This window comes from Arxiozyma heterogenica (assembly GCF_036370985.1).
Source record: "Arxiozyma heterogenica strain weizmannii chromosome Unknown scaffold_18, whole genome shotgun sequence".
In the NCBI taxonomy this organism is placed as follows: Eukaryota; Fungi; Ascomycota; class Saccharomycetes; order Saccharomycetales; family Saccharomycetaceae; genus Arxiozyma; species Arxiozyma heterogenica.
The window spans coordinates 711,449-733,173 of NW_027042671.1; the positions used below are offsets into that span (position 1 = coordinate 711,449).

The window sequence follows — 21,725 nt, forward strand, 5'->3', positions numbered from 1 at the left end:
GTCTACTCGCCATTTCTTATTAAAAGTTATCTTTGCTGCGTTTTTCTTTTTCTTTTTTTTTTTTATTACAAACCCTACTTTTTTGACTATAAAGAAAACTCATACTTTCATTGTCTTCGTCTTTATAGAACTCTAACCATTTTTACAACTCCAGTAGCTGCTGTTCTAAAAATAATCACAATTCTTAAAAATTTAATACACAACGTTCCCGTGAATCATACAATCTCCAATACGAAGAGATAAACAAGTTATTATTCTTATTCTTATTCTTATTATTTCATTATGTATAGTAAGAGTTATAAACTTTAATACTTTTAACATAGGATGTCATATTAAAATTGTAATGTATATACTTTTTCTTGCTTTCCACTTATATATATATGTATATATATTTGCATAGTAAAATATGTTAAGCGCCGAATATAATCTTTACAAGCTTTAAAGGCTTATCATATACGTTTTAACAATCCGAAAAAAATGGTTGATTCTTGACATGTTTTCAAACAGTTTTATTGCTTTTTAATTGTTTGTTCATGAAGTGATACAAAGAAGTACTTTTTCTTAAAATAAAATTTTATTTATTACATTTTATTGATTTTATTATAGTCTATATGTTCCATTTTATCTGCAAAACATATATCCTCTTTTTTACGTTATCTTTAACACTCCACTATTTTTGATATTTTTAAACCCTAAAGAAGAACATTAAGTAGACAAAAAAAACTATGTATCAAACCTAATATTTCTAGTTTTAAAAAATTAACCTGACTGGGTAATACTTTATTTTACTCTAACCTTAAAATAATTTATTGAGTCACTGTTTTTATTTAATCTTCTAAAACGTTTAATTAAATAGAAAAGAAAAAAAAAAACAAAAAAACAAGAATCAAACAAGAGAGATATGTCAATTTGGTATTTACGCAAAAGATAGAAATAAGAATAAACAAAAAAAGATGAGATAATACTTTACAACTGCATATGGAACGCTATTATGGAAACAAATGTCTTAATTCCGCATAATTTTGCTCCAAGTCCTGATTTTAAATGGTTATGCCAGGAATTGTTTCTAAAGATTGATCAAATTAAATTATCAAAGGATAAATCTCATATTAGACAGAGATATAGGGATGTAATAACTAGATTTGTCAAACTTTGGAGAACTACTGTCGGCTCAGATTTTTATCCTGTGTTAATTTTGGCCTTGCCACAACGTGATAGAAGGGTATTTCAAATTAAAGACGTCACTTTGATTAAAGCTGTGTGTACTACTTTACACCTAGATTTAAAATCTTCTACAGCACAGAAATTATTAGATTGGAAATCTCATATTGATCCAAATAATAAGGATCAAAATAGATTAGCTTCAATGTGTGTTGCAGAAATTGCAAAGAGAAGAAAAGAACCTGAAATTAACAGACGCAACAGAGTAACATTGGATTTAGCTAACCAGTGGTTGGATCAGTTAGCTCAACAACGTGCGGAAAGAAAAAATGGTGGTAGTGTGGAGTCCTTGGTGCACTCCCCACTCTGGAAAGATATAATGAATAAATTATCATATTTGGAATTAAAATATTTTTTTGAGATTATACTGAAAACTAAAATATTGAGATCACAAGAAAATACATTATTATATATATGGCATCCTGATGCAAGAGATTACCTAAGTGTGACATCAGATTTATATTCTGTTACTCAAAAATTATTTGATCCTACCAAAAGATTGCCAAATGAAGAAATCTCTCTGCAACTAAATTCACCATTCTATCCCCAACTAGCTAAAAGAATAATATCGAAATCTTATAACAAAATTTTAAATAAAATTACCACCAAAAATAATTGTGCAACATTTTATATAGAAGAAAAAATGGATGGTGAAAGAATACAAATTCATTATTCCAATTGGGGTCATTCAATCAAATATTTTTCTCGTAGAGGTGCAGACTATACTTATTTATATGGTTCAGATTTTAATAACGGATCAATATCACCATATTTAAAATTTAATTCTAAAGTAGAAAATTTTATCTTAGATGGTGAAATGATATCCTTTGATAAAGAGAACAATAAAATTCTACCATTTGGTATGGTTAAGACTATAGCTAAAAACACACTAGACTCAAATAAAGAATCTTCTTCTCAACACGGGTTTATTATTGAAACAAACTCATTTCATCCATTATATATGATATTTGATATCTTATATTTGAATACTATCTCTTTGATAAATTTCCCGCTTTGGCAAAGAAAGCAATATCTAAATCAACTCTTTCAACATAGTAATAATAACACTATTTGCGATAGAGTTAAAATTCTTCCAAATATAGAATGTCAAAATGAAGACGATATCAAAAAAAATCTATCGTTAGCAATTAAAGCCAATTCAGAAGGGATAATATTAAAAAACCCACAATCTAAATATATCCCAGCTTCAAGAAACGATTCGTGGATTAAAATAAAGCCGGAGTATTTAGACCAATTTGGTGAAAACTTAGATTTGATAGTTATGGGAAGGGATTCAGCTATAAAGGATTCTTATATGTGTGGAATTGCTACAAATAAATTCATTGAAATAGATACAACGCCACTTAAAAATAAAACTTCATTAAATGAAGATCATGATGATTCTAATGAAACAGATGCTGAAATTGACGATACCATTAAACACAAAATTGTTGGATTTGCTTCGTTCTGTTCTATTGCTAATGGGATATCCAAAAATGAATCACAAGAGATTCAAAAATTGACAAAAGGCAAATGGCATAATTTTAGGGATTCACCACCTCCTTTTCATACCTTTGGAGATAATCGTCTATTTCTAAAATTTGAATCTAGAAAACCACGTGAATGGATCTACCCCGAAGATTCAATAATTCTTGAGGTCAAAGCTAGATCAATAGACAATACCGAGTCTCGAATGAACAAATATGCTACTGGATGTACCTTATATGGAGGATATTGCAAAGCAATACGACAGGATAAAGATTGGACTAGTTGTTATACAATGGATCAATTTAAAAGAGATAGATTATTCAAATCAGATCATGTAACAAATAATAATGTTATGTATTCTCAATCTTCAAATACTAGAGATGCTGCTTCTAAGCGGAGAAGAATACCTCCGCATTTTTTAATGGAAAATAAAAAGTTAGAGAATGATACAGACATCATTTCCTGTATCTTTCAAGGACTAAATTTTTATATTATATCTGACTATTTTAATCCATTCAGTAAAAACCGCATTACTAAAGAAGATTTATTAAAATTAGTTATTGCAAATGGTGGATCTATTGTTTATAATATAATGACAAGCAGAGAAAAGTTATATCAATTAAGAATCATTAGTGATATATACAATATCGAATGTCGAACTTTGATTGAAAGAGGCTATGATATTTTAAGTCCTAAATGGATACTTAATTGTGTTCAATACAAGACATCATTACCATTAGAGCCTGTCTATTGTTTTAATGTCTCAGAAGAATTGATGGAATTAGCAAAGACAAGAATCGATCAATATGGTGACAGTTATCAAACACTGATAGATGAACCAAAATTAAAGCAAATAATTGAAACAAATTTGTATTCTCAAGAAAAATCAACAAATAAAATAGATTTGGATAATGAATTGAAATGTATTCCAGTTTTCTTTTTTTTTGGTAAAAAGTTCTATGTTCCTGTATGGTGCCAACAATATGATCCGTTAGTATATAATTTATTGCTTCGGAAAATTATATTATATGGTGGTTCACTTACATATAATCTCAATGATTGTAGTATAATAGTAATAATAATGCCTGTATCACTAAAAACCTCCTCTATTGTGTCATTCAAAGAAAATATCATGAAAATCCGTTCCCATATAGCAAATATTATAAATTCAAGCCCCAAATCAATTAAAAATATTCCCTATATTGTATCCGCCAAATGGATTGATAAATCTATTGAGGAAGGAATTCAAGTACCAGAAGAATTGTATCCTGTACCCGAACAATTGATAAATTAAAAGTTCTATTCGATAATAAATGTAGTTATTAAATGAAATGATGTTTATTGAGATACTATACATTATATATTCTTTTTCGTTGAGTTTGAAATTACTTATTTATGATATATTTATGAAATTAAATTATTATGCATTTAAAAATATCAGTATTGTTTATTATTCAATCTGAATGTTCTTGACGTTCCAATGACTCTGTTTCATCAACTTCTGAACTCTTCTCTACATTCTCTGCCTCCTGTTTACTATTGTCTTCTATTTGGTTTTCTTTATTTTTCTTCTTGTGTCTTCTCTTTCTCTTCTTCTTATTGCTTTCCTCTATTGAGATAGCCTTATTAATATCTTCCTTATTCTTATTTCCAGATTCTGTATCGGTTTGTTTCTTCTTCTTTTTTACACTTAATGGATTGGGTTCTTTAGGTCCCGATTTCCTTTTCCTTACTTCTTGATTCTTTAAATCTTCTATATCAGCTTCATCATTCTTTTTTAGACCGGCATACTTAGGATCGTTCAAGCCTTTAAAAAGTTTCTCTTGTTCCATCTTCCTACTAATTCTTGCACTAGCATCACTTAATGGTTCCATAACCATAACCGATCTATTTATATGTAACAATGGAACACCAGGAACTCTTCTTAATTTACGCCTCAATTTAATATCTTGTGTGGCCACCACATATCTATGTTTATTTTCACCATCAACATTAACTACACTTTCAATGCAGATGGCTGGTGCCTTTGCATCATTTGGAGGATGGTTACAACGACGCCTTTCATAACTTTTAGCTAGATTAATGGCATTTTGATTTTCAGTAGCGTATAATGCCTGTATACAACATTGTGTAATCATTGGTTTCACTTCTGCCTGTAAAGTTTGACTTAAACTTTTTACCAAGTTAAATTTTGACGTAGTTGCATTTAACACGATTTGGTCATCTACTAATACTTGATATGGCTGCCTAAATTTGAAAGTATGTGTGTATACTAATAACTGTTTTCTATAAGATTTAGCTCTCTTTTGACGCATCTCGCTCTTATTTTGCCGTTAGCTATAAATATTTTAGTTAGAGAACCTGAAACTAATAAAGAAACATAAAATTTAACGTATAATCGGACGAAACTGCTAATATTCTATATCTTTCTTTGTATTAAACCATTTTATTCATCATATTATTTTTGTAATAACCTCATCTCATCAGTTCAAGAAAAATTTTAAATTTTTTTTATATTAAGAAAATAAGACAAACTAAACAAAAAATAACAAAGCTTACTTATAAAACATAACAGTTGCAGTGGAAGAACAGTCTTAGCAAATAGCAAGAAGTAAGCACCATACTGTAATCCATGTTGATCCATACTATTTACTTTTTTCTTCTCTTTAAGTATAATTAAGTTATGTACATAAACAAACATTATATGTAAAACAAACTTATACATCTCGTATAGTCTTATTTCTTAGAGTGAATAATTTATAGTAACTCCAAAACCAAAACAATACAAAACAACCAAATCCAAGAGCACAGTTTAATAGAACCCATAGATCTGGGTATCTTGAAGGAGGTTGAAACATATAATCGGCAATGTGAATAGCCACCATGCATATGTAGGACACTACAATAATGAATTTCCATACAAGATTATCTGGCAATAAACTTCTATGACGATAATGGGAAGAAATATTACTCATTGATGGACCTGGTGTGACACTTTTTGGTAGAAACTTTGGTGTAACAAAACTGAAATTACCAAATAACCAATTATACATAATAAAAATTACGGCGTATTGTAAGATAAGACCATCTTTTTTGAGTATTGGCATCAATGTGAATAACGCAACGTTATTGATCCAAAAAATCATAGATAAAACATTCCAGTCTGATGAAACAAACATCAAAGTGATAGGTAACAAGGGGACTAAAATAGTCTTTTCATGAACTTGAAAACTGAATAGATAAAATGACATCGAACAAGTAATCAATGCGTATGGTATCAAATGCTTCTTTGTGTGTAATAGAATAATAATAAAGGAGGGTAAAAAGCCAACAACCGTGGCTACCAATGAATATAATTTTAATTGTTCTTGGGTGAAAAGTGATCTATATTTAACTATCACATTGGTGACACACCAAAAATTAGCTACTTTATCCTCAAAAATACCTCTTTCAAATGGAAATATTCTATGAATAGACTGTAGAACGTTTTGTAAACCTGAATCACCGCCAAACATGTATAGAGGCATATATATAACTGCAAATGTTGCCAGAGTAGAAATGGAGATAGCAAATAATCTTGGAATATTTAACCACTTAGGATGAAACAAAGATTTACTTAATAGGATGGCAAAGATTATTGGAGAATAATACAAGGACATCTGCTTAAAACATATAGAACAGACGAAACATACCGCAGCCAATGAATAAAATTCGTCCAATAGATTATTAATTGCCAAAACAGTGAAACCCAACATCACACAATTATATTGAAAATGACCATGATCAATTAGCATTAAAGAAGGCTGGAACAAAATAGCAGCTGCAGCCAAGCTTTGACTTAAAGGCGATTGGTTTCTACGCTTACCCACCCACTTAGTGAAATAAAGAACGGCAGGAATATAACAGATCAATTCACTCAGCAACACCGTAAAACGCATATAACTTTTAATGCCTTCGTCTTCCATTCCACGAGACTCATCTAGTGTAAACCACTTAGGCCAGAAAAAGGAACCAATCTTACCTAACAAATAGGAGTGATACGCCGTTAATGGTGGATAATCTAACCCCCAATATTGTAGATCAAACCAATACCACTTTGAAATTGGCAAATGTTGTGTAATCTCTAACCAATGTCTCTGTGCTTCAAAGTCACCAAACATTGGAGGTGTATTAAATCCTGAATATGGACCCAACCCAATCGCAGTGGAGATGATGAGAACAAATAAAACGATAATGTATTGTGTCATCCATTGACTACCAGGAGAACGAAATGGGTAAAGGAAATCAAATAATGGAGATGCATAAAAAGGATGCTTAGATTCATCTTGTTCGTCTAAAATTTCAAATTCATCCTTGTGCAAACTTTTTGATTTCTTTTCAGTTGTGATATCCTTATTCCTCCCCATTTGGAATTTCTATATTTATATAATAGTGTTTCAATTCCCAGATATATTTAATTGCTGCAAGGACAAATTTTGCAACTAATTAACTCCTGAATCATATTACCGTTAATTCTACATTATTACTACCACTGAAAATACCATTATTTTCTTTGTCTTTATAACTAACTTTCTACTGAAATGTTTTGGATAGTTTAAACGTTCCTTTGCTTTTTTTTTTTTTTTTTTTTTTCTGTATTCTCCTTTGTGCATTTGTAAAAAGATAGGAAGCCACAGGGAAGTAAGCAAGATGGCTCTAACCGACAAAAGAAGAAGAAAAAAAAGTAGTAGTAGCAATATCCAATGTTGGCATATTATATCTACTCCTTCAGATACAGATAAATGACAGAAAAGAAAAGGGATAAATAAAAAATCGGTGGACGTAAGGATAGAAGATTGATAGAATCATTTATAGCAGTTGCACAAGGCAGTGGAATACAGTTCTGAACAAAGAAATATAAGATACATACATACACATATATATAAATGAAATAACTAAGTCATCATGGTGAAAAGATCCTATGAAGAAGATATTGAAAATGATATTGAATTAATTAATGTTGAAAATTGTGACTTCCATACAGATCAAAATGGAAACAAAAGGGCTAATAAATTCACAATTTTAAAAGTCCCATATACAAACGGTAGATACTATTATAGAAATGGTCAATTGAGTAGAGGATCTCATTCAATAGTATATAAATTGTTTAATGAAAATGAAACTAAGATATTTGCTGGGAAACAATTACTTACTAAAGGTAGCAAGATGTTAAGAAGAAAGATTATTGACGAATTAGAGTTATATAAATTGATCTGTAGACAAAAGCAAGTGAATATTGTTCAATTAATTGAATATTTCCAAACCTGTACTACTGATAATAAAAACAACAACGAGAACAATAATAAGGACCTTAAACATGATGATATATATATGGTACTGGAATACGCCAATAATGGAACATTACAATCTATACTTCAATACCGTGGTAATTTAGACGAGATAGAGACCAAGAATATAATACTACAGATATGTGGTGGAGTATTTTGGTTACACAGAAATAATATTGTCCATGGTGATTTGAAACTAGGAAATCTATTAGTTGATCGCGTTAGAAGATCGATTGCCAATAGCAAGCATGAATATGATATAATTAAAATATGTGATTTTGGTCATTCTTTTATAAACGACCAAAGCAAAAATTATTTTGATGATCAAAGTGAAATATTGGGGACACCATATTATTTAGCACCTGAGCTAGTCTGTAAATATAAAGGCGTGAATATATCTGGGAAGACTATCCCATTAATATCTTTCCCCATAGACATATGGGCAATTGGTGTAATTCTATTTACAATGTTGTATAATCGTAATCTGTTTATCTCCGATAAAGAAGAATTACACAGGCTATCAAGGATGGATCTGTATTCACGGATTACTTCTAATATATTAAGGATACCAAGTGATGGACCAAACATAACCAAGGAATGTAAGAATTTGCTGATCAAGCTTTTAAAACAACACCCATTGAAAAGACTGACTTTATTGGAGGTGATAGATCATAAGTGGTTCAAAAATGGATTTATTAAAGAGATCAACTTGTTGGCTCCTAATGGAGGAGAATTAAAGAACAGGAAAAGAAACAATCAAAACGACAATGAGATAAAAGAATATATAGATGCGTTGTATAAATACGGGTTTGATTCGTTATTGAATGGATACAAGAATGTGAGGGATGGTGGAGACAAGAAGAGCATTAAAGATGATATATTGAAGAATCTAAAAATCAATGTTAAAAGGGAACATAAAAGAAGAATATCAATGTATAATAATATCAGCAACCACAACAACAACAATAGTATTGGAACTGTTTTGAAAGAGAATAAGGTACAGCGTGATATCAGTAAAAGAATCATAGTAGATGAAATCTATGTAACTCTACATAATCTCTATAAGACAGAATCGAATGAAAATAGAGAAGAAAAGAACAAGAATTCGAATAAAGAAGAAGGTACCAGATCTTTGATCTTAATTAAGAAATGTGAAGAAAGATCCTATGGTGATGACGATACAACATTTTTGTATGAGATGACGAACGGACAAGTTGGTTGTTTATTTTTGGATGATGAGCATAGTATATTATTAAATGATATGAAATCTACATTTTGGTACATTATACCTGATAAGCAAAATGGATGGGTATCCAAATGTTTTAAACAAGAAATAGATATTGATACAGATGCGATAAAGATACCAAACGAATTGAATAAGAGATTGCAATACGTTAAAGATTGTAAACTTGATATGGATTTAAATTTAAATATGGATATGAATATGGATATGAATATAGATATGAATATAAATTGTAATGACAATGTCGATACATTCATTAGAAAATACACGATATACGGTGATAGAAGAGAAGTCAATGAAGAAAAGATAAGTTTAAAGCTATATATATTGAGTGATAACGGAACATATCAATTCAATTTCGAAGAGGAAAGAATTATTATAGTGATACAAAACTTTGGTGAAATTATCACAATGATAGATTATGAAAATAGAATAACAATCACGGATACGTACTATAATATATTATTGAACAATCTGAAAAATGAGGAGAATAAAAATTCTAATTTAATGAACATGAAAAAAAGATTATATGATAAGATGTTTATAATTAAAGATGTATTAAAAAGAGAAATGATAAATAATATAAAATAAATATACACATGTATATGTATATGTATGTATGTATGTTTTTTCCTTTTTTCTTTTAAGTATACTGTTATTATGAAAAATTTTCATCAGAAGCTAAAGTTTGTAAATTCCATTCAGTTTCAAAATTAGTTTTAAATACAGCCAATTTATTAATAATATTATTACAAGCATTCTTCAAAGCGTCCCTTGGGTCGTAACCTTCTACAGTCTGTATTCTCATTTTGAATTTTGCAAAGAAGGGATGCTCTACTTTATAAGCAGCAAATAAGACTTTTTTATCATTTAACAGTTCTGCTCTAATTAGATTACCTAGGGTATGGTCTTCTTTATTAAAAGTTATTACTATAGCATTTGGAGACTTGGTGTCTGGATCGATTTCTAATTTGGATTCACCTTCTGCGAGTAAGAACAATTCAAATCTATCTGGAGCATTCATACTTATATCAAAAAAAAAAAACAATAAAATAATAAAAAAAAAGAAGAAAAAGCAAAAGGATTGAGGATCACTAAACAAATAAAAAAAGATCCAACTATGTCTCTGTTCTATCTTATCAGTTCCAGTTCACCTTGAGTCTTATACAAACGTATCACCAATTTACATATAAATAGATAAAGAAGGATTTACGTAATACTTCACCTTTATTATTATTATTATCATTACTATGATTTTTTTTTTCCAACATTTCAGTCCCATTGCTCTTTGCTCTTCTAAAAACTTTAATTTTCCAAGAGGCAGAAAAAAAAAAAAAGAGAGAGAGAGAGAGCGAGAGAAAAAGAAACTTTTTTTTTTAAGAGAGAAATATCCATCCATACATCACACTCTAGTTACTATAAAGAGAGAGAGAGAAAGTGCATGTTTATATAAATATAAATATAAATATAGATATAGATATACATATGTATATCTATATATGACTAGTATCTGTAATTGTCTGAGATTGGTTTATGTAATTAGCTACTCTGTACAAGATAGTGCAACATTCACGAGAATGTCATTTTTGTAACAAAGCAAGAATACAATAAAGAAAAAAAAAAGAAGGAAAAAGGAAAAAGGAAAAATAACTAATCTTTACATATCTTCGAATCAATAGACCTCTATGTTGCTTAGTTATTCTCTTTTTTCTTTTTCTCTCTTTCTCTATCTATCTGCTACTATCTGTGTATATGCTTTTAAGGTGTATTAACTGTTGTGAATATAAAAGAACCTTGACGTCTGATTTTTTTTTTTATTTGCCGTAGACTCGGCGGTTAATTTTTATTTTTGTTTCTTTTTCCTTTCCCCCCCCTGCTTTTGCGGTTTCTTTTAGGTTTCTATTTCCGCCACTGCGGTTTTTGTCTTTTCCAAAAAAATTTTTCTGTATTTCCTTTTTTGTTTTATTCCGTTGGTTTGTTCTCTGAAAATAGAAAGAATCAGAAATCGAAAGATTCAAAAGGAAAATTTGACATTTATTACTGCATTCCAACGTCGAATACACAAAACAACAACTCAGTTGTATGAACATTGTACAGACTTTCTGCATCTGATGAAATTAAAACTATTCAATTCTAACACTGAATAGTAATATCGTCTGTTATATTATTTCAACTTTTCTTTTTTTTTTTTTTCCTTCTCTTCCTCTCTTCCTTCTTTTTCATAAACACATAACACATACACATACAAAAGCATTCAACTATACATATACATATACATACATACATATATATGTATGTATCTAGGATATTTTTCTAAATTTAACATCCAAGTCCTTCCTCCTTTTTTCTTTACAATTTCTTCCACTGTTTCATAATTACTTATCCTAGTTAAATAAATCCCGTCATTCCTCTCCGTACCATGAATCAAGATATTACCAATAACAACGATAATAACAATAACATAAATAGGTATAATTCAATCCCTTCTATATCACATACATTATCAAACACTTCTATTTCTGCTTCTACTTCTGCTTCTAATACCACTGCTACTACCACTACAGCCACTACGGCCACCGCGGGTCGTAAAAGAAAATCTAGTAATGGGTTTTCTTTAGCTAATTTTGATAACCCTTTACCCGCTGATCAACAGTATCCACACTCTACCTCTACCTCTTCCTCCTCTTCCACAGCTTCTTCTTCTTATCCTCAACCTTCTATCCATATTCAAAATAATGAAGATCATAACAATCTACAAGCACAAGCACAAGCACAGACAGATTCTAATTCATATAGATCGTTAAACGTAAAAGATGCATTATCATATCTGGAACAAGTTAAATTACAATTCAATTCTAAACCCTATATCTATAACCAATTTTTAGACATCATGAAAGACTTCAAATCACAGAATATCGATACTCCTGGCGTCATAGAAAGAGTGTCTAATCTATTCAAAGGATATCCCATCTTAATTCAAGGGTTTAACACTTTTTTACCTCAGGGGTATAGAATTGATTGTACTAATAACCCAGATGATCCTATTAAGGTTACTACTCCCTTAGATTCTGCGTCTACCACCAACACCACCACCACCACCACAGCTATCACTAACACTAACACCTCGACTTTTACTTCCACTTTACAACCTCCACCTATCGCTCAATATTCTTCTAATCAACATGTTGTTCAATCCAACCAATTACCATTACCTACACCGGTGATTCCAACTTCCTCCACTGTTCCTTCCACTATTCCTTCCACTGTCCTCCCTACTTCATCAACATCAACCGTTAAAAAGCCAAATAATGTCGAGTTTAGTCAAGCCATAAACTATGTCAACAAAATTAAAAATAGATTTGCTAATCAACCGGAAGTATATAAAAACTTCTTAGAGATCCTACAAACTTATCAAAGAGAACAAAAACCAATTGATGAAGTCTATTCGCAAGTCACTCTCTTATTCCGAAATGCTCCTGACCTATTAGAAGATTTTAAAAAATTCTTACCTGACTCAACTGTTTCAGATCAACCATCTCAACCCCAAGTATCCCAACAACAACAACAGCAGCAACAGAATGCTGGTATTTATCCAAATGGTAACTATTTGTATGGTGGTGCCTCCACATATTATCCCTCTGGATCTTCACAAAATGGTACTCCTGGTCCTTCAAATTTTAATATCCCAAGAAATCAACACCAACAGCAACAACAAAATTTACCACCAATTGGAAGTTTTTCACCACCTTCAAATAGTACTAATGGTTCCTTACAAGATGAGTATAAAACTACTGAATCCCAACAACAACAGCAGCAACAACCTGGTCAAGTAGTTGGCTTGCCCCCAATTGTAGCTAATGACCAATCTTTAGATCACACATCTGCTTCTTTACACAATCAGTACATTAATACCACTCAAACGACTAATGATAACTTACCGATCTCCAGTTTAAGAGATGAAAGTGGCCCAATGGATAATCAAGTTAGGTATGCAACTCAACAACAACAACAGTTACAACAGCAACTACAAATGCAACAACAGATTATTATGGAAGATCAATTACCTGTAAGGCCGGAGATCGACTTAGATCCGAGTATCGTTCCTGTAGTACCTGAACCCACCGAACCCATAGAAGCTAACCTGACTTTAATGGAAGAAACAACCTTCTTTGAAAAGGCTAAAAAATTCATTGGCAATAAACAAATCTACACTGAGTTTTTGAAAGTTTTAAATTTGTTTTCACAAGACATAATAAATATTAATGAACTAGTAGATAAAGTCGAAAACTTCCTAGGTGGTCAACCAGATCTATTTAATTGGTTCAAAAACTTTGTTGGCTATCAAGATAAACCAAAAATTATTGAAAATATCGTTCATGAGAAACATAAGTTGGATTTAGACCTATGTGAAGCATATGGTCCAAGTTATAAAAAGTTACCTAAGACTGACACATATATGCCATGTTCAGGTAGGGATGATATGTGCTGGCAAGTGCTAAACGATGAATGGGTAGGCCATCCAGTATGGGCCTCTGAGGATTCTGGGTTCATCGCTCATAGAAAGAACCAATATGAAGAGACTTTGTTTAAGATCGAAGAAGAAAGACATGAATATGATTACTACATTGAATCCAATTTAAGAACTATCCAAACGTTAGAGACCATTGCCAATAGAATCGCAAACATGACCCCTGAGGAGAAGAAAAACTTTAAATTACCACCTGGTCTTGGCCACACCTCATTAACTATTTACAAAAAAGTTATACGTAAAGTTTATGATAAAGAAAGAGGCTTCGAAATTATTGATGCGTTACATGAACATCCAGCCATCACTGTTCCAGTGGTCTTGAAAAGATTAAAACAAAAGGATGAAGAATGGAGAAGAGCACAACGTGAATGGAATAAAGTTTGGAGAGAATTGGAGCAAAAAGTTTATTTCAAATCCTTAGATCATCTAGGTTTAACTTTTAAACAAGCCGATAAAAAATTGTTGACCACCAAACAATTGGTATCTGAAATTAGCAGTATCAAAGTGGATCAAAACAATAAAAGAATGCATTGGTTAACTCCTAAACCAAAGAGTCAACTGGATTATCAATTTAATGATTTTAATATTTTTTATGACATTATTAGATTGGCTGATATTTTTATTGATCATAGTTCAACCTATTCAAACCCAGATAAACTTAGATTAAAAGATTTATTAAGAACTGTTATATCGTTGTTTTTTTTCATTCCAATGAAAACTATAAACGATGCAGTTAAGGAAAGATCTAAAGTTGATGATCAAGATGACGGTAAAAGTTACAAAGATGTTGAACAATCTAATGAAACTAACGATTCTAAGATGAAGAGAACTAGAGATGATGTTGAATTCAGTTTATCAGATATTTTCCATAAAGCTAAATATCAAAAATTGAAAAATTCATACAAAGAAAATGATACAGAAAGCCCGACTGAAGGTGACGCTGAAAAGTTAGCTGAAGAAGCTGACCTTTTAAATGAACAAGAAGCAAGAAGACCTTGGTTGTTAGGTAATATGATCTATACTGCTGATTCTTGCGGTGCCATTTCCAATAGGAGAATCTTCAATATGTTTGCAAATACAAATATTTATATCTTTCTTCGTCATTGGACAGCAATCTATACACGTCTTTATGAAATTAAAGAAATGAATGAAAAAGTCACAAAAGAGATTAACAGTAGAAAACTAGTGCAATTTGCTGTTGATTTAAATTTACTTTCTACTCAGTTAAGAGATATGGGACTCGACTTTATGGGTAAAGATAGTTACCAAGAAGTGTTATCAATGAGTAAGAGATTAATTGAAAATAAATTAGAACATCAATGGTTTGAAGAAAGTCTACGTCAAGCATTCAATAATAAAGCTTTCAAGATGTACACTGTTGATAAAGTCACTCAATCATTAGTAAAACATTTACATTCATTAATGGCTGATAGTAAAACTTCCGAAATCATGTTATTATTTGAAAAAGATCGTCATTCATTATCTACCAGCACAAAGGATCAAATTTTGTATCGTCTACAAACACGTTCTCACATGTCTAATGTAGAAAATATGTTTCGTATTGAATATAACAAGGATACACATCATGTATGTATTCAGTATATTGCATTGGATGATTTAACACTCAATACCAAGCAATCGAGTGATACGGATAAGTGGAAGTACTATATTACATCTTATTCACTACCTCATCCAACAGAAGGTATCAATCAAGATAAATTATATGCACCTTTCCTAGAAAGAATACTTGACTTCGAAAATGAAGCTTTAGATGTTGATGATCCAGCAAATAGTAAATACTCTCCAGAAGGTGTATCACATTCGATATTGAAAATCAAAATTGATAAAGCTACATATGCTATGGAAATTGAATCAGGTTCTTATGATATATTTTCCAGAAAAAGCATCAACAGATATCCAATTAAAATTAATGAGAAAACATTTAAAAAGTCTTTAAAGAAAAAGATAGATACTATAGATAAATTTCTAGGTAGTCAATTTGGTTGGAAACGGGGCTTGGGAAACATATCCAATAATACTTCTGTTTCTACTGCAGTAATTGCTGAGAAGTCTGATTCTAGCAGTGTTTCTGCTTCATCTTCAACTGAAAAAGAAAATATTGCTATTACCTCTCAAAATTCATGTTCTATACCCGTAGGAAATGATTCTAATAATTAATTTATCAATACAGATAGGGCAGAATGAGAATTTTGAAGTTTAAAGATGACAAATTGTATATTTATATATGTCTACATTATGTATATCATACTATTTTATATAGTTGTGTTTTTTTATAAATGTATATAAGTAATGATGTTAAATTATGAATTTCTCAATTAATTTAGTGAATGACATAAATATTTCTGTAAAATTAATATATAATCTCATACTGTTGGATGATGAAGTGATAGTAGAGAAACTATCTACAAAAAAAAAACCTAAAAAATGGCTAAACTACAAACAGATTACACATATACACACATATTCACTCTTCATCAACATCTACTCCAAAATCTTGTAACTTTTCCCCCCATTGATTTATCCAGTTACTTCTATTTATAACAATATTGCTTGCAGATTCTTGAGTATCAGGTTGAGATGGAACAACAACAGCTGATGATCTATTACGAACCACAAATTCTCCATCCTCAAATGTTTGTTCAACACTTGTATTTTCTAAATTGACTAGTTTTCTACCTCCATCAGATGGCCATGGTAAAGTCAGAAGTAAATCTTCAATTGATAGATTTTCTTCATATCGAGAAATATCATTTGTACTGAACCTCATACCATCACCTCTTGGTTTGTTGAAAGGCCATAATAGTAGATATATTGGCCCTAATGATTGCTCCCAATTTTGCCGTATACCAATATCATAAGGGAAATTTATTATTGATTCAAATCTTACTTTTTTGTCATTAGACTTTTTTAGAAGTAACTTAGCTTCTTCTCGCCTTTCAGTAGTGTTCTCAAATGGATACACGTCCCATATTCTTTCAATCAATAGAGGGACTAATTTTTTATGATAAAATAATGTTTCCAATCTATCCATTTCCCAAGCTTCAATTTGTGTCCTTCCATGTAATATTTGATTATTGACACAACGGATTAGCAAGATAGAAATAGTTAACCATATAAATAGATTAAATGGAATCAGGATAGTAAGGAAAAAGAACTCCACTCTTTGAAACGAAATGTTAACCTTATTCCATTCATTCCAAACATGAATAACGCTTTTAAAAAAATACCAATTCAATTGACTAGTCGATATAATTATCCATAACAAAAATCTGATGAAATGAGGAAAATTGTTGTAACCTACACAATTTAAAGTCCAGGGACAATGATGATCCATCATAAGAACGCACTGGTTACATGTTTTACAATGATGTGTTCTTTCTGGTTTAAAATTATTGCACTTATGGCAGAATTTCGTATCCTTTATCTTATTTAGATTTTTAATATTACACTTGTTGTTATTTAGTTCTGAATTATTTGATATTGATGAGGGTCTACCTGGATTAGTAAAAATAGCTGACAAGTAAGAGAACCATATCATAGTTACTGAAAACTCGAATATGAACTGACCTCGTAGAGAGACAAAATTAGATAGAATAAAATAGTGTGCATTATATGAAATAAATGTAATAATTGCAGTCGGTATGGCCACACCTAGCCAAGGCCATTTCAATTGTGGAGCCATGAAAAAGTAGCAATTGTCGATTAAAATACCTAAATTTGTTAACAAAGCTTCATATGTATCTGTTTATGTACATTGATAGGTGCTTTTAATTAAACGTTTCAACGGTTCATCTGTTGGGAGGTTGTACTCGTATTTATATTTGTGTAATTTTTGTACTGGATAAAAAGCGATGTCAAAATCTTTTGATAAATGAAAATGAGTTTAGGGTATAACAAATAAATGCATATTTAACAGCACTGGTACTAATGACAACGAAAGAGCCAACAACATAACTGCAACTGCTCTGCATTTGAATCTATTGTTATAAAGTAATATATAATTGAATATGGGATGATTTTGCAGAAAATCGAATCGATCATTTGTAATGAACTAATAAAGTATGAGTGGACAAAATGCATATTTATAGAAAGTGAAAAGAAGGAACAGAAAATGGAAGTCAGTGAGAATAGTACGATTCCTCTTACATTTTTAAAAATCATTGCTACAGATCCAATTTTAATATTTTGTTTTGTGGGCCTTCCTATAGACATTAATGTAGATGAACATCTTGAAAAGGCTAATGGCAACGAACAATGTGATACATTAATATATGCTTTATCCAAAGAGCAGATAAAACAGCAATGCGAAGAACAAGGTTATATGGACCTAGCTTATGACTCAATTTGGACTAAGATTCTAAAAACTGATCTACAGAGGGAATACCTGTTAAATAATACAAATTATGTGATATCTTTTATCCTGCTGTTATCATCTGAGTTACATTTGAAATTAAGTGTGTCATTAACACCGTGCAATTCACTATCTTTTGGTTGTTTATCAATTTTACACTCAAATCTAATGAAACAACTTGTAATTACTACTACTCTTCTATCTAATCAATTAAAGGTTCAAGATTGTATTTTAAGAAAGAAAGATGAGATTATTGGATATTTAAAAGATACTATTATTGGTTTAGGTGGGTCGCAAATTTTAAATAAATGGGCACCTGCTGGATCCAATAACTATTGTTGCATGCAAAAATATGAAAGTGCAGAAATTCAGCTCCCTCCTGATATAAATGTACAATGGGTAGAAGATAATATACAAAATATGATGCATCTATATTTAAAATTTAAAGATAACAAATATAGAAAAGATGATTCTTTTGGCTTTGGGAAGAATGTTAATGAAATACATGGAAAAAAAAAATTAGAGGTATCTTCTTCAGAATCCAACTTATATGTTAAAAAATCTTCTAGTACTGAATCGAGTAGTAATGAAACTAATTTATTGAATATTGAAAGAAACCAAGCAAAGAAGTCTAAGAAGACAACAAGGCTTTTTGGTAAAGTTAGAGTATCCAAAGATTCCTGAGTATTTGATAAAAACTTAAAAACAGTGATCTTGTACTATTATCATGAAATGTATCCAATATATGTATGTATGTATGACATAATTGCCATTACAAACACAAAACCTCTAATGAAATGAATATGTTGACAATAATAAAAAAAATATATGTATTCATTCATATATAGATATACACATATATCTAAGAAATAAATATACATATATATATATCAATAAATATTAACACAACAGATTAATATTTATAATGATTTTGATTTTAGTAAAGAAATCCTCATAAAGAAGATAATAGAAAAGGATTAAAATAAAAATAAATGTTGATAATAAAAATAAGAAGTAATAAAAAAAACTTTTATTATATAGAGATGTAAAATAATGAAAACATTGTCAAAAAAGAATCCACTCTTTTTAACCTTCTTCTTTATTTCACCATCGCCTATATAATACCAACAATTATCCCCCTTTTCTTAACGTAAACGTCTAGCTTCACGTTCGGATTCCATCAAGACTAAGATGTCATTTTCTCTGACTGGACCCTTAACATTTCTGACAATAGTTCTAGAAGTGTCTTCTAAAAATTCGACACGGACTTGGGTAACACCACCACGAGAACCGGTTCTACCTAAAACTTTGATGACTTTAGCTAAAGTAACTGGGGTCTTGGAATCCATTTTGCTGCCTTGCTGGGATGGAATGTTGGGGTAGATGTGAAGTTAAGAAAGGTAGGAACGAAAGGCACAGAAGGAGAGGCTAATGAATAAAGGGCTTTCTTCAAACTTGCTTGAAGTCAACTAACGCAACTTTTCTAACAGATAGTTCAAGAGAAATTAGTAGTGAGTGAAAAGTTTATGGAAAGTATCCTTGAGTTGCGCAAAGTTGAATGGAAATGAAAACGAGAGTGAAATTTTGATTACAAAAATACGAGAAAAAATTTTTTTCAAAAAAAATAAAAAAAAATTGAATTTGAAACAGGAAAAAAAATTTTTTTGTGCGTGGGTCACGTCGTACGGCGAGAATTTTCTAAAAATTGAAATAAGTCATTTTGATTCCAATGTAATTTGGTTACCATATTTTCAAAATTGGTGACTAGTGAATCGGTGTCTCTTTGAAATTCTTCCTGAAGATCTTCGATTTTTTTAGTATATTTACTCAATAACGGTTTAATTAAAGCCTGCTTGACTTCTTGATTGATCATATTCACTTTGATAACAATATCTCTCGTGAATATATTTACAGACTGCTCGATTTGTTGTTGCAACAAGTTGGTAAAGCCATTTGGCGGAGTAACAGTGGATGATATGGTTGCTTTGCTTTTGGATATCGCAGGATTGTCGATATGAATGATATCTTCGTTATTTGTATTCTCTACATTATTTAATTTGCTCTTTTTTGATGGATTAGTGGGTGTACTATTAGTAGTGCCTGTGGTGGTGGTAACATTAGCTAATATAGTTGTGGAATCATCATTAATCACATTAGTTTTTTGTAAAGTGCTAGTTTTTTCTTCTTTTACAGTTGTTTTATCTGATTGAGGCTGTATTAAATCCTTTTGAACATCTAACTGAGAAGATTCAATAGTAACAACAGGTTTATAGTTATCCAAATGTCCTTGCTTTAAAGATTTGGAATTCTTACAGCTGACGTTAAGACTTTTTTTATCTTTGTTCTTTTTATTATATTTTAAATTGTTTGGAAGTTTTTCAACTCTTGATTTTACTATCTTTGACTCTTTGTAGTTATTTACTTTATTATTTGCTTTCTTTTCTGTATTTTCAATCTTGTTATCTATATAATATTTCTTGAAACTCTTTTTTGTATTATTAGGCGGTGATATTTCATTGCACTTTGTTATCAGTATAGAATCCTGTGATGGTGTCAAATTACCATTCAATTTTAATATTGTTTTTGAAGTGCTTACTCTATACTTATTATTTTCTGCAAAGGGGGAAAGAAGAGTTATAGTTTTTAAATTTTCGTGGGATGAAAGAATATGGGTATTAGTGATTGAAGAGGAAATAGTAGTAGCAGAAGTGGTATCATTATGGACATAGTCATTTTTATCAAAAAGAAACCAAAAGTTATTAATTTTTAAAATAATCTCTTTATTATGTTTCTCTGTATCATTTTGATAGTATTGAAAATTATCTATTTCTAATAATATTCCAATTGAATCTATATAAAGATATAAAGAGTTATGGATAACCTGTACATAAATGGGGCCCATATAACGTTCTTTATTATTTATTATGATTTGATCTATTTTATGAACCATTAAAGAGCTAAAGTCAAAACTATGATCTGTAAAATAATTTTTTTGAATTATCTTAAGCATTAGATAACTTGGAAAATGGTTCAAGTTAAAGGGAAAATGGTTTAAAAGTTCCAAAAATTGTTTTGATACCAGTTGTGGATAATCCCTTGATAAGTTGCACACGATAATTAAAAGCTTCCAATTTTTGATTGAAATATTTTGTAACCATTGGATTAAAATTAAACTGTCCAATTCAATATCAACAACCAATTTATCGAAATGAAAATATTTTAGGATATAATTGAATATTTTTGAATTCAGATTACTAGATTTGATTAGATCATTTAACAATTGCAAAGATTTGATATAGTATGGTCCATTATTCTGTACTAAACATTCGTACAAGGTTTCATATATTTTTAGATCACCATCACTCTGAATACATATTTCAATCAACTGTTCAATTCTTTGTTCCATTTCAATTATTATTATTATTATTATTATTATTATTATTATTATTATTATTATTATTATTATTATTATTATTATTATTATTGTCGTTGTTGTTGTTGTTGTTTGTAATAAAAGGATGGATGAAAGTTAAAAGGTGTTTATTC

General features: G+C 30.2%; 10 protein-coding genes across 10 annotated transcripts; 4 read left to right on the forward strand and 6 right to left on the reverse strand.

Annotated features, from left to right (window-relative positions):
* Positions 1–991: 991 nt before the first annotated feature.
* On the forward strand, positions 992–4,003 carry DNL4 (DNA ligase (ATP) DNL4; the record flags this gene model as incomplete). The annotated part of the gene is made up of 1 exon (XM_064858726.1): positions 992–4,003. One exon carries the CDS (start codon positions 992–994, stop codon positions 4,001–4,003), a length of 3,012 nt encoding a protein of 1,003 aa, XP_064714549.1.
* A 160-nt stretch (positions 4,004–4,163) lies between these two features.
* UTP23 (rRNA-binding ribosome biosynthesis protein UTP23) lies at positions 4,164–5,024 on the reverse strand (the record flags this gene model as incomplete). The annotated part of the gene is made up of 1 exon (XM_064858727.1): positions 4,164–5,024. The coding sequence occupies one exon, from the start codon at positions 5,022–5,024 to the stop codon at positions 4,164–4,166; it is 861 nt and encodes a 286-aa protein (XP_064714550.1).
* Positions 5,025–5,426: 402 nt separating this feature from the next.
* Positions 5,427–7,115, reverse strand: ALG6 (dolichyl-P-Glc:Man(9)GlcNAc(2)-PP-dolichol alpha-1,3-glucosyltransferase; the record flags this gene model as incomplete). The annotated part of the gene is made up of 1 exon (XM_064858728.1): positions 5,427–7,115. One exon carries the CDS (start codon positions 7,113–7,115, stop codon positions 5,427–5,429), a length of 1,689 nt encoding a protein of 562 aa, XP_064714551.1.
* Positions 7,116–7,653: 538 nt separating this feature from the next.
* Positions 7,654–9,870, forward strand: PWA37_002127 (serine/threonine-protein kinase; the record flags this gene model as incomplete). Its single annotated transcript, XM_064858729.1, has 1 exon — positions 7,654–9,870. One exon carries the CDS (start codon positions 7,654–7,656, stop codon positions 9,868–9,870), a length of 2,217 nt encoding a protein of 738 aa, XP_064714552.1.
* Positions 9,871–9,937: 67 nt separating this feature from the next.
* On the reverse strand, positions 9,938–10,303 carry RPB11 (DNA-directed RNA polymerase II core subunit RPB11; the record flags this gene model as incomplete). The annotated part of the gene is made up of 1 exon (XM_064858730.1): positions 9,938–10,303. One exon carries the CDS (start codon positions 10,301–10,303, stop codon positions 9,938–9,940), a length of 366 nt encoding a protein of 121 aa, XP_064714553.1.
* Positions 10,304–11,698: 1,395 nt separating this feature from the next.
* SIN3 (transcriptional regulator SIN3) lies at positions 11,699–15,985 on the forward strand (the record flags this gene model as incomplete). The annotated part of the gene is made up of 1 exon (XM_064858731.1): positions 11,699–15,985. The coding sequence occupies one exon, from the start codon at positions 11,699–11,701 to the stop codon at positions 15,983–15,985; it is 4,287 nt and encodes a 1,428-aa protein (XP_064714554.1).
* Positions 15,986–16,292: 307 nt separating this feature from the next.
* On the reverse strand, positions 16,293–17,510 carry PFA4 (palmitoyltransferase PFA4; the record flags this gene model as incomplete). The annotated part of the gene is made up of 1 exon (XM_064858732.1): positions 16,293–17,510. One exon carries the CDS (start codon positions 17,508–17,510, stop codon positions 16,293–16,295), a length of 1,218 nt encoding a protein of 405 aa, XP_064714555.1.
* Positions 17,511–17,840: 330 nt separating this feature from the next.
* On the forward strand, positions 17,841–18,863 carry NEJ1 (Nej1p; the record flags this gene model as incomplete). Its single annotated transcript, XM_064858733.1, has 1 exon — positions 17,841–18,863. The coding sequence occupies one exon, from the start codon at positions 17,841–17,843 to the stop codon at positions 18,861–18,863; it is 1,023 nt and encodes a 340-aa protein (XP_064714556.1).
* A 461-nt stretch (positions 18,864–19,324) lies between these two features.
* On the reverse strand, positions 19,325–19,528 carry RPS28B (40S ribosomal protein eS28 RPS28B; the record flags this gene model as incomplete). Its single annotated transcript, XM_064858734.1, has 1 exon — positions 19,325–19,528. One exon carries the CDS (start codon positions 19,526–19,528, stop codon positions 19,325–19,327), a length of 204 nt encoding a protein of 67 aa, XP_064714557.1.
* Positions 19,529–19,854: 326 nt separating this feature from the next.
* On the reverse strand, positions 19,855–21,585 carry RED1 (Red1p; the record flags this gene model as incomplete). Its single annotated transcript, XM_064858735.1, has 1 exon — positions 19,855–21,585. One exon carries the CDS (start codon positions 21,583–21,585, stop codon positions 19,855–19,857), a length of 1,731 nt encoding a protein of 576 aa, XP_064714558.1.
* Positions 21,586–21,725: the final 140 nt, after the last annotated feature.